At 31.7% G+C, this 13,667-nt stretch overlaps 1 protein-coding gene across 1 annotated transcript in view; it reads right to left on the bottom strand.

Moving 5' to 3' along the window:
• Positions 1-13,667, bottom strand: part of LOC129217522 (short-chain dehydrogenase/reductase family 9C member 7-like) — a 30,488-nt gene that overhangs the window by 2,900 nt on the left and 13,921 nt on the right. Inside the window, exons 2-4 of the mRNA XM_054851838.1 lie at positions 6,774-6,986; positions 1,796-1,978; positions 1,092-1,224 (exon numbers count right to left, since the gene is read on the bottom strand). Of these exons, the coding sequence (XP_054707813.1) occupies positions 1,092-1,224; positions 1,796-1,978; positions 6,774-6,986 (529 nt within the window). The remainder of the gene's footprint in view (positions 1-1,091; positions 1,225-1,795; positions 1,979-6,773; positions 6,987-13,667) is intronic.

Here is a 13,667-nt window from a genome sequence, read left to right as displayed (position 1 = left end):
GCAAAACAATTGTGAACACTCGCCAAATAGCTCAAAATATTAATAACTGTACTATAACTATCGAGGTCTGTTAAGCGATGAAGTGGAGGAAATTATATGAAAAGCGACTTGAATTTAGATTGTTTTGTCATAAAAACGAGTTAAGAGCTCTTATAGTTAGCTCTGTTTCTGTTTTAAAAAAAAGTAGTACAGATGAGCGCCGATGAAAAATTTCGCTGGTTGGGTTTTCACACTAAATGCTCCAAGGAAAGTGGCTTAATCGAATGTTTTTCTTAGTAAGTTTGCGTAACCGGGAGGGGGGCTCAGGGGGAATGAAATGGCACAGATCACTCCAATAGAAGGCACGTAGCCAAACGTTATTCTCGGTACGCATGACATCTATGTGTGAACAAATAAGTATGAACAATTGCTCATTACATTTTAGAGAAAATCACTCCAAAAGATCCGATGCAACCAAAAGTTCTTAACTTTCAGCATTTTTTGGATTTTGGAGAACTAAATCATAGATTCAAGCAAAGGGACTCATAATACTACTGATTAGTTTTTAGAGCCTGTGGCTGAAAGTGTGAGGCCCTTTAATACTTTCTTTAAAAAAAATAGAGTCAATGTCGGGAAATGACGAAGAGAATTTTGCATTGGGCTTAATGTACTAATTCAGAAATTAGATAGTTAAACTATAAAGAATTTATGTTTATTTATTTATTGTAAAAATAAAAAAGAAATTGAAATCAGTACAATAGTTATCATAATTCGCGTTGATTTCAAAAATTTTGTAAAAAGTAGCATCTGTGTAGATTTTAAAATAAACTATTTTCTATTCCTCAAATCATTTTACAACTTTTCGATAGCAGTTTGATTTTCTTACCCTCTTCAGTTCTGTGTGCGTGTATGTGTACGTGTCCTTCTCTTTTCTTTTCTCTTTTGATTTCTTTTGCCTTACTTTCTTTTTCTTTGGGGGGGGGGGGGCTCGTAAAAGGTGTACAGTACGATTGCGAAGCAAAAAAAAAAAAAAAAAAATACAAGGAGTTGAGCAATATTTTTAACACTGAGAAAGTTAGTAGCTTTTTGAAAATATTGTGAATCATACTCACTGATAAGAGAATGGCTCTATTGTGACAACTTTAATCCCAAATTTCGCCATCTCCAGCCGGAGAACATCACAAAAGGAAGCCGTCGCGTGTTTACTCATGCAATAAGCACCGAATCCCGAAAAATTGTAGATACCTGAAAACATAAAAAAAAAAATATTTTTCTTTTCCTCATCCCTCTCTCTCGCATACTAGAAACTTTATGGCAAGAGCAATTAAAATGTATTGGCATCATTTCACTTTAGCTAGAGGTTATTAAGAACAGAATTATTTAAATGATAATTTAGTGCAGTAATTACTTTTGAGGAAATTATGTTTCAGTCACGCTTTTTGGAAGTATTTTTTAATTCTGCTTATATAACAACAATATAGTTTTTTCAGCTTTTAGTCAGTTGCTCAAGTTATTATCGTTAGCTCTTCAATTAATGCTTATTAAAAACAATTTTTTTTAATCGAATAGAAAATATTAGAAAAGTACTTTATTTTTCACTTTGCCCAATAAAAAAAGAAATTTTTTCACTTTTTTTTTTTTTTTGAAGGCTCAAATTTATTGCTAAAAATAAAAAATACTGTTTCAATGAAAGTTTTTTTGAAAATACAATGTCCTTTCTTTACGTACTGCATCCCCTACTTACAAATAGTTTTTTTTTTTTACCAGAAAAGTGATGGTTAAACCATACATTGAAGGATTCATTTAAGGCACTTACCTCCTACACTTGTTGTTGTCACGACTCTTCCTTTAGACCTTCGTAACAGAGGTAAGAATGCTTGCGTAACTCTGACCACTCCAAATGTGTTGACTTCGAATTGCTTTTTGTACACTTCCAAAGGCGTCCATTCCAGTTCTCCTCGTTCAATAATCCCAGCGTTGTTGACCAGTGCCCACAATGCTAGTAAAATGAATAGCAAAAGTTAGTTCAAAATTATTGTTTTTCTGAAATGGTTATATAATTGTATGTTTGTGATAGGGGTAGTACCGCTTAATAATACTATTTCGTATTCAATATCTTTCGTGTTAAAAAGGGGAGGAGGGCTGTTCTAGTTCTGAATGCTTAAGAGCTAAAAGCCGTCTTGACCTAGTTGGAGAATAGCAAGGCGAGAGCTTCCCATTCCTAAGTCATTTATTTTCTCGAAGTTTTAGAAAACTCCCAATTTTCCCTCAACTTATCATTACACAACTAATAGGTTTATTTGCACAAGAGAGAATACAAAGCTCTGCTAGCAACTACATTCCCTAAACCTTAAAACCAGTGGTCTCCAACCTATGGCCCGCGGGAAGGTTAGAAATTTAAAAAATATTTTTAATAAGTGAATATGTTTACTTTTAAGCTCTTTTTAAAGAAGCTAAGCCCAGAAAATCTCAAAACTCCACAACTGAGCGATTAAGTAAAAAAAAATATTTGTGAGTTATGGGGGGAGGATGGGTTTTCGGTAACTAGACCTTTGAGCTGAAATATTGTTGGATTGTTACTCCGCCTTGCATCTAAAATGTACATTAAGAGCCATTATTTTGAAATTCAGACAAAAAACGGAAATTTTGGCAGTGACCATTTTTGATTTTCCTAATTTTTTTATGTCTCAAAGTAGGCCATAAGAAGTATATATTCTGAAATTTTTAGCTTTCCAAAAATTTTTTTTCGCTCGTTAAAAATTCCCAAAGTTTGACGTTTTGCAGCGCTTTTTAGAAAAATTCTAAAAGTCGCATTTCAGTGCGCTTTAGCTCTTTACAGAAACACCACTCCACGGTTATGTTTATATTTATTGGATGTACTGTATCTAGTGATGACGACTTCATAGTTATTTTGGTTGGGGGTTGTTGCTTTCTTCAGATAAGGGGTCGCAAAGCATGGATTTTATCCGTTTTCGCGCAAGTTGAACCTGCGTTATTTCCCCCAAAAAGTAGTAACATATACTGAAAGTTTATACTATGAAGAGAGTAAATGACACAAAATTTGTTTGAGGTTTAATTTTTTTTAGGAGAAAAATGCCCTGATATTTTTCAAATTATCAAAAATTGTGCTTTTTTGATCACAATTAACTCAAAACAGCATCACTAGGGAAAAAAAACCTTTTATATATTATGGTACCTGGCTATGTTTAAAACATCATGAAAAAGAAAGCAGCATGGGATCTCTTCTTGTTTTCCAGAAAATAATTTTTTTTGTAGCTCATTTTATGCGTTCTCTTGTACGTAAAACGCGTGTCCAGTATGCAGATTAGATCTTCTAAAACTTTAAGGATGTAGTAAGAATGTATATATGTGTGTATAGAGAAAGAAAAAGACTAGAATAATTTATTTTTTCTGATTTTTACAAATTGATGTATTTTAATTGCAGGTAATTCAGAAAACGATAAATCCATATCATATCATATATATATATATATATATATATATATATATATATATATATATATATATATATATATATATATATATATATATATATATATATTTATATATATATATATATATATATATATATATATATATATATATATATATATATATATTTATATATATATATATATATATATATATATATATTTATATATGCATATATATATATATACATATATATATAGATTTATCATATCAATCCCAAAATTCTTTCTTATTTATGTCCGTAGCAATGGAAGAAATATCATGAACAATATCTGTTTCACTTTCCTCTAAATGCCTTTTTTCTATGTCATCTTCAAATACCTCTAAAAGGCTGTTGGTTCTTGATAAATCAGTATTATCTGCTTTTTTTTTCCTTTGTACATCGGTTAAAAGCAGCTTCAATTTGACTTTTTGTCGGATATTCGTTCGGTTGGAATATTTTTATGTCTTCAATCATCTCTATTCTCATTGCATGTTCTGCAACAAAAGAGAAAACAAAGAAGAAAACATTTTGGAAATCTCATGTGAGGGGTGGGCTCTCCCAACTCGTAAAAGTACACAATTTTCATTGAAACAAATAGAATTTCTTTATGAAAAGTTCCTTTATGGTAAAAAACCGGCAGAAAACAGACGTCCGACCAAGTAGAACATGCAATGAGAACAGAGATGATTGAAGACATAAAAATATCCCAACCGAACGAATATCTGACAAAAAGTCAAATTCAAACTGTTTTTAGCTGATATCCCAAGCAAGAAAAAGCGAATAATACTGATTTATCAAGAACTGACAGCCTTTTAGAGGTATTTGAAGATGACATAGAAAATAGACATTTAGAGGAAAGTGAAGCAGATATTATTCATGAAATTTCTTCCACTGCTATGGACATAAATAAAAAATAATTATTTTGGGATTGATACGATAAATCAATACATATATATATATATATATATATATATATAATATATATATATATATATATATATATATATATATATATATATATATGATATGGATTTATCGTTTTCTGAATTACCTGCAATTAAAATACATCAATTTGTAAAAATCAGAAAAATAAATTATTACTAGTCTTTTTCTTTCTCTATACACACATATATACATTCTTACTACATCCTTAAAGTTTTAGAAGATCTAATCTGCATACTGGACACATGTTTTACGTACGAGAAAACGCATAAAATGAGCTACAAAAAAAATTATTTTCTGGAAAACAAGAAGAGATCCCATGCTGCTTTCTTTTTCATGATGTTTTACACATAGCCAGGTACCATAATGTATAAAAGATTTTTTTTCCTAGTGATGCTGTTTTGAGTTAATTGCGATCAAAAAAGCACAATTTTTGATAATTTGAAAAATATCAGAGTATTTTTCTCCTAAAAAAAAATTAAACCTCAAACAAATTTTGTGCTATTTACTCTCTTCATAGTATAAACTTTCAGTATATGTTACATTTTTTTCGGGGGGTGGCTTTTTGGGGGAAATAACGCAGGTTCAACTTGCGCGAAAACAGATAAAATCCATACTTTGCGACCACTTATCTGAAGAAAGCAACAACCCCCAACCAAAATAACTATAGAGTCATCATCACTAGATACAGTACAACCAATAAATATAAACATAACCGTGGGGTGGTGTTTCTGTAAAGAGCTAAAGCGCACTGAAACGCGACTTTTAGAATTTTTCTAAAAAGCGCTGCAAAACGTCAAACTTTGGGAATTTTTAACGAGCGAAAAAATTTTTTTGGAAGGGTAAAAATTTCAGAATGTTCACTTCTCATGGCCTACTTTGACATATAAAAAAATTATAAAAATCAAAAATGGTCACTGCCACACCTTGTCTGAACTTCAAAATAATGACTCTTAAGGCCCTTGAGTAAAAAAGGTTGGAGACCCTTGACTTTACACCATCCCAGTAGGCCTTTCAAAACTACCGACGTAAAAAAGAAGTAGTAATTTTAATGTGTATTATGTGTCATACGTGTGTATCTGTGACATCGTAGCTCATAAATTCTCCTTCATTTTCTCTTCTTTTTTTTTTTTTTTTTTTTTTTTTTTTTGTAAAGGAGACTTGATAGAGTGCTCTCAGCCGATTTCGCCCGGTATATTGTGGCGTTTTTAAAAGCCCCTTCCCTTTTTTTTTTCACTATAAGGTAAGCACACCAGTAGTGGCCAGTGCTTCAGTAGTGGCCTGTTTCAAGGTTTATATTTGAAAAAATAGGACTCCAGGTCTGCCAATAAATTCAAGAGTGCATCAAACGTACATGAAGCATTATCTCCTGCACGCTTAAATCCATTGGCAGACCTAGAATCCTATTTTTTCATATATAAACGTTGAAGTGGCCACTACTTGTGTGTTTACCTTATAGTGAAAAAAAAAAAAGCTTTTAAAAACGCCCACAAGTATATGCTTGCTTAAGTTAAGCCTTGAAATTAATTTGTTAAATTTATTAATAATTCATTTATTCATTGTTTCTTTGGCAACAATTACAAAGTGGAAGCATTATAACTTATAATTGCTATTATTTTTGCAGTTTTGGGTAACAATTAAAAACCTGAAGCAAAACGCAGGAATTATGACAGAAAAAGTGAACTGAAAAATAATCTTTAAAAAACACGATTAAGAAGCATTAAATGTTCAATTTAAATGCAAAATGATTCGCCAATCAAGTTAGAAAACATTACCAACTCAATCAAAACGTAAAAAATTCCCTTAAATAAAGATATTAAGTCATTAAAAAACATTAAAGGCTCCATTAAAATGGAAAATGAGGAACAAGCATGATGACGAAGTAAATGATATTTTTATTTTTTTCTCCAAGGAATAAAGCAAGCAAATCACCAAGCGTCAATGTAACAGCAAATTTAGTTCGTTTTCTTAAAAATTTTGATTAACTGCATTCAAGCAATGTATTGGAAACTAAATAGGGACTGGAACTTGATTTCGTTGAAAAGTACGTTTCGTTATATTGATATTCGTTGCAACGGGATTATACTACATAGTATAGTGCGGCTTTGGTTAATTAAGCTATGACCTTAACAATGTTTATGTCATTTTGTGGAGTTTAGTGCAAAAAAAAAAAAAAAAAAAAAAAACGCGTTATTGGCCCTGATTTGAGTTTGAATAACTTTCGAAACACTACCATGAAAATAACCCAACTGAAATCAGTGCCGATATTGTCAATATCGGAGCTCAACTTATGAGTCCCACACTATAACTATTCTTCCCAACCTTCATTGATATTCGCAGAAATATTATTTGGAGAAACCATTGAAAAAATATTTACAACAATCGCCCATTTCCTTCTTCACAGTTTCGAGTGCTTCCCGAACGCTGTCATCCTGTGTCACATTCAAGCGAACTATCCGCAGGTGGTGAGTCGTGGTGTCCTTCAGGGCCCGTGCTCCTGCTCCATCAGGGTCTAGACATCCGGCGAACACTTTAAAACCGATGCTATCCAGCCGACGGGCCAGCATTTGACCGAAACCGGTGTCACAACCTATAAAGAATCAAATATATAGTTCAATTATACAGGGTTTTTATGAAGTCTTTCGCTGATAAAGAAAATTCAGAACTTGAATAAAACCTCATTTAGATATCAAAACATTTTTTTTTTTTTTTTTCAATTTTGATCTTTTTTTCAAAAAGTTTTATCCCAACCTTAATGGTGCACTTTTTGCAGTTCCTGGAAGATTCAGACACTATTCTACTTCGTGCCAGGCACTTGTACAGCCAGAGTTTTCTTTCTGGGAGGTGTGGGTTTGGTCATAACATTCTTCATATGGGTATTCATTGCCTTTTTAGGATTGGCAATACGTGTAAAAACAAAAAGCTCTGGCGGGGGGAGGGGTTACCCTCGAAATCCCCCTTCGTGGCGCTCTTGAGAGTTATTTCTTGAATTGAATTGAAAATTTTAGATAACCTAACTGCAATAGATTTTTATCCAGATTCAAACTCTCAAAATAAGTAATTTGTAGACCTTTCGCACTGTAATAAAAACAATATAGTCAGTTTCTCAAAAATTCGTGAACTTTAAGATTAAAGAATTTGTAAATAGCTAAATCTCCTCACCTCCTAGAGCGGTGAATCTTTAACTACTAAAACAAAATTTTAAATTTAGTATTTATGGTACATAATTATCGTACAAAAGTACATAAACCTTTGAGGAAACTCCCAGAATATTGCAAAAAATATCATAAAATTGACTTAAAAAAATGGATGGTACTATTAATCGTATAAGATGGTACTATTACTGTTTTTTGCCTGAAGAAATATTTTTATGTGAACAGGTATAAATCTCCAAGGACCAATCAAAATTTTCCGCGGACCATTGCTAATTTTTGCAGATCAGTGGTTGAGAATACCTGATACAATAATCAATGGTGGCATTCTTTAAGATTCCTCAATTTAGAAGGAAAAAAACGTTGAACTATATTACGTAGGGGAGTGTGGGGCAAGTTGGTAAAATATTTTACCATTTTACTTTGGCCCAGCTCCTCCTACTATTAATTCAGAATTGAAAACCAATTAGTAATCACAACATAACGTAAATATTTTGAATGTATTGCAGACCTACCAACCTTACCGCATTTTGAGGAAACTTTCCGTTTTTTAATCCCTATTTACCACTTTTTCTGACTGATAATCGATTGATTTCACATTTTCTTATCATCAAACGATTTATGTCTCAGACATTAATTCGTGATGCCGACAGAAAAATTAAAATTCAGAATTTGTTTAAAAAAAATATTACGACTGTTCCTTCTATTCCGTATATAAACATAGAGTGTGAGAGAGTGAACTCGTCAAAAAGAACCGAACACTTTTCTGTTCCTCCTATGCCTGACGAACTTTTGGAAAAAATAGTAAAATAAAATAAAACTTGGGTAAAATAAAAGTATACAGAAAGAAACATGTTATGCAGTATATTTTTCAAAAGCTTTTTTGAAGAAAGCAAAGAGTGCAACTGCCGCATCTTTGAACAAGAAATATATATATGAGAATTACTTTATAAAGAAATATTTATTTTTTGTTAACTTGTGTTACATAAAACTATAGGGATTTTAATTATTATGTCTTTTTTTTTTTTTTTTTGTAAACCCTAAATTTATAACCATATGTTTGGTAATGAAAATGTCAGAATAAAGTACTGTAAGCTGTAAGTAGTATGACATTCTGATGAGATGCTTCAAAATTACTAATTTAAAATTAATTACTTTTAATTCTAATTGCTTAAAAAATATATAATTTGATGCTACGTGAAATCTGTATTTTGTGGTATTTCTTCCGCAATTTTTAATTTCATCTTATGCATTTTACAAAGTACGGGGTTGGCAGACCTGTATTGCGATAATTAAGTGTAAATCAACTATTAATACTTAAAACCTAGATGCTCTCGTTTATTATTATTCTATTTATTTATTTTTGAGCTATGTTTGTATTGTCGATAGTGAACTCGATGTTTAGAGAGACGCTAGAAGATCGTTCTCATTAAATATTCAAATTATCACTAAGGTATCCCTCGAACATAAGCATTTTAGATAAACCATGATAAAAGGAATTGAAGGCAGCAGAATTGCAGATGCATCTTTATTTTATCTTCATCTTTTTACATAATAGGATAAAACGCAGTATCTGAAAATTTTTCATTCTTTTGCATTTTTGTCATCGCCTCTTTTCTGCACTTTACCTTTATTGTACAAGCTTCAATGTTTGGTTTTCGCTGAAAATAAAGCACGAATAAATTTAAAAAAAAAAAGCGAAATTCCAACATTTTCCTAATGCTGATAAGAGTCGAAAACTGTTTCTTTAAAAAAACTCATTTCTACAGAAACTGCGCTTTACCTTCAATCGGTAGTAAACATTCTAGCATTAATGAACTTACTCGTAGTTAGATTTAAGTATATTCTTCAATGACCATGCCATTTTATTTAAACTGCACCCAAACCTGTTTATATGCGGTGGATAAGGACTGCATGCAAAAAATCGTTCGAAACTTCACGAGCAGCTATAAAAAGTTGTTTTCGCAACACAGCTAAAAAATAATTTTTTAATGCAATGGATAGGGATCGCATAAAAAAGGTCTCACTTAGAGAAATACCCAAAAAGTTACGAAATGACTAGGAATTGCTTCTTCAAACATAATCAAAATAAACAAATTACGATAATTTTGCCGAATCATCGGACAAAATTTCCTGAATAAGGACATTTTTGGGAGGTCACAGTGATCTCCCATCAGGGTGCCCTTGACGTCACTAGAAGATATTACCTCGTACTCGTTCATAAATAATTTCGTCAATTGAGTGATTGAGTCCCAATCTGATTGAAATTTTCATGTACCGCACACACACAAAAAAAATCGTTTCAGTAACAACGCATTCGTAAAAACAATTTTTAGTGTATTTAATAAGCTACATCAGGGGTTTTCAAACTTTTTCGACTCACGGCACCCTTTGACAAAATAGATTTTTCTCGTGGCACCCTAGTCCATCTGTTATATAAGGTAAATGCGGTAAATAAGGCCATCCTAAAGTTCATAACCAAATATCACTCTCATTTATGAGTGGATTGGCACCAGCTTTTGCATATTCATCAGATGGACTTATTGGGCTAAAATTTACTTTGCCAGGACATCAAATCATAGGAAAAAATAACTGTGCACAAACACATTTTTCTCTTTTAATTAGTCAACTACATAAATTAAGCTTCAAGAGCAATAAAAAAAATTTTTGCTAGTAAATTACAGTTAACTATGTCGAAGCAAAACATACCGTAAAATGCGGTAAGATAGTTTTTAACCGACTTCGAAAAGGAGGCGGTTATCAGTTCATACCGTATGTTTTTTTTTCCCCCACTCACAGTGTCTCACCTAGTAAACCGATTTTGATGATTATTTTTTTAATGGATAGGGGATGGTTCAACTTAGGTCCCATTACTTTGTTTGACCATATTTGTTCCTTATACAAAAAGTTATGGGCAAAAAACAGTAAATTTCATGCAATTTCCCTATTAAATGATTAAATACTAGCAAAAATACCCGGCGTTGCCTGGGTCAGTAATAATTATTAGAAAAAAATCGTTACTTGCTTTTGTTTTCTGTTTTAAGTAAAAGAATTTAAAACACATCTTTTTGACGTGATTAAAAATCGAGTTTCTTCCTTACCCATAAAACTAAAACAGCAATAAGTATAAAGAACAAAGTAGTATTGATTTAGAAACGAAAGCACCATATTTAAGCATATACAAATTTCCAAAACATGAAATTAATCTTCTCATGGTTAAAAAGATTAATCTGTTGATACTTTTTTTTTAACATGGAGTCTAAAACTTTCTCTGTATGGCTAATGAAGTACGAAGTGATTAAAAAAAAAGTAGCTGCGCTCGTAATCCCCTTATACTTGCTTTAGTGATTTCGGGAAATTTCAATCATTGTGGCTCTTGGTGCGATTTTACCGAATTTGCGAAAGTCGTTTCGGGGGTACCTTCGATGATGCTCCCCCATTCTTTCCTTACTTTGTAAAACGATATGATATTAATTTTCGTTACAGAGATATCGTCGCCAGATGCTGAAATATTTTTGGTCACCATAAAATGGCGCAGGGGCGTAGCTAAGGGGGGGGGGGTTGGGGACAACCCCCCCCCCCCCCCCCGAAAAGTTAGTCTCAAAAGAAAGAGAAAAAGAAGAGAGAAGTGAAAGAAAAAAAAAAGAAGAAAAGGAAAAAATTCCAAGCGATTATACATATATATATATATATATATATATATATATATATATATATATATATATATATATATATATATATATATATATATATATATATATATATAAAAGAAGTAACCCCCTCCCCCGAAAGTCGGGTCTAGCTACGCCACTGAAATGGCGCTAAACAGTTTCATCCGAAATGTTACCAAAATAAGTAATAAAATTTGGTGATTGTTTGAAATTGTGCAAAAAGGAAAATTAATGGAAGTTTTTGTGCTGTTTACGGATTTGCCTAATTTAGTTGCTGGATTATTTGACACAGTAAAAAAAGTCTTTTGAAAATTCTTTGATTGGCGATATTTTGTTTACATGGTGAAAGCTAAGAAACATTATGACGTAGTCTTCGGCATCAAAAACAGCAACGTTGAAAAAACTGCCAAATGCATCAGCTACGGAAATCTTTCTGCAAAAATTTTGGCGATCTGCTGGTTGTTTGGATAATGAGTAAGTGTTCAGTCAGCATAAATAATAATAAAAACCATTAATTACATTAAAGTTCCGTTTAAATGGAAAATCATCAGCCAAATCATGTATTATTTGCCAATTTTGTGCAAAAATCTTACTTCAAGATTTGACTTGAGAAAAGCCTTGAACAATCACGAAAAGCATAGAAAGTCAACAATACAACAATTGTCGCTATCAACAGGGAGTTGAGATGATACACTAAATACTGTATTGAAATGAGGAAAGCCTTCGAACATGGATCTAAAAAGCTCATAACTCGTTTTTTATTCTACTTAGAAATTTCGAACAGGTGCCATCTTCAGCAGAAAAATCAGAGCTTTCGATGGACATATAATGTAAATATGTGCAAGAATTTTTTCATCCCAATATTAGAGAATTTATACAAAAATTGTGTTTTATTGCCCCCCTAAGGGGGTTTTGCCCCCCATAACGGGACGAAAACTACCCTATGTGTTATTCTGATGCATAAGCTATATTATTGTAAAGTTTCATCAAAATCCGTTCAGTAGTTTTTGCGTGAAAGAGTAACAAACATCCATCCATACATCCATACATCCATACAGACAAACTTTCGCATATATAATATTAGTAAGATGAAACTCATTGTTATAAAAGTTTGTTGCCATATAACAGTAACATTAATAGTAATTGTAATGATAATTTTGAATAAAGGCTTCTCTGAAGCAAGCATCAAGTTTCTTCAGTGTCATTGCTCCATAGTGGGGGTAAACCTAACCTGGAAGCGAGGGGATGCAATAATCAGGACCACCACTATACTACTAGATTAGTTTTACCTCAACTGTACAGAATTGTATCACAAGCAACTTGTATGCTGTGAAATGCAAATTAATTAGGGAAAACGGAATATTTAAATGGTTATCATTAAATTAGCACACAGAATATGAATTCCAGAGAGTAACAAAGATAAATTTTTAGTACCCAATCGCTTAAAGTTTAAGGTGTGCTTATAGTTTTCTTACTTCTTTTTAGTATGGAGCATTTTTATGAAAAATACGGTGAAGTTTCGTGATGGTAATTTCTTACTTTTACTGAAATACCTACATTTACACTAGAAAATGGGTCATTCCATGCGAAATGAGCAAAATTCGCAAAAAATTAATGGCCGCATGGTAACAGATTTTTATGAAATTTGGTATACAGGTTCCTTTTATGCCTATATAAAAATATCTAAAATATTTTAGCTTAAAAATTTTTATTTAAATAGTTACATGCGGCTGAAAATTGGTCAAATTGAACAGCCTTCTCATAAATGCTAAATGTTGCACTTTTGAAGGCTTGTATCTTATTAACTATCTAATGAAAACATAAAAGTTATATGTTTTTGCAATCTATGGAGTAAGGTAATCAATCTGATATCAGTAAAATTTTCAAAGTTATTATAGTTAAGTTTTAACCGAGTTTCAAAAACTGAAAATATTTCAATTTTCTCATAATTAAGCATTTTATTTTTTAATTTCAATCTTTAAGGAATGCATTAGCTTTGATGAAACTAATACCCAATAATGTGCTAAGTATTATAAAAGAAATACCTTACTTTTGAAGTTGTATTTTAACTCCTTTGTCTTCAAAATCAGTTTTAAACTTAGTGACATTTTGTAAAATGATGATTTTCCCCTTCACTTACATACAAAAATTCAAATGAGAGAAAATTCAGACAACTTTAAAATTTTTCAAGAATATAGAGCTGTGTTTCTACTATTTGCTTGAAGAAACTAGAAATTGGTTTTTGATTTCCAAACGTAAAATAAAATTCAGAAAAATGGCATTTTCCTTCTGTTTTATAGGTCAATCCATACAGGTTCGACTGATGGTTGCCCTGGTCCATTTTTTATTTTTTTGAAATTCATATCCCTAAAAGCTGCATATGAAAGTTGTTTAAAACCACTTTTATTTTTTCTCTCAACTGGACCTTTGATTTTTTAGAAGTCATCA

This window comes from Uloborus diversus, chromosome 2 (assembly GCF_026930045.1).
Source record: "Uloborus diversus isolate 005 chromosome 2, Udiv.v.3.1, whole genome shotgun sequence".
In the NCBI taxonomy this organism is placed as follows: Eukaryota; Metazoa; Arthropoda; class Arachnida; order Araneae; family Uloboridae; genus Uloborus; species Uloborus diversus.
This window is presented reverse-complemented; position numbering and strand designations above follow the sequence as displayed.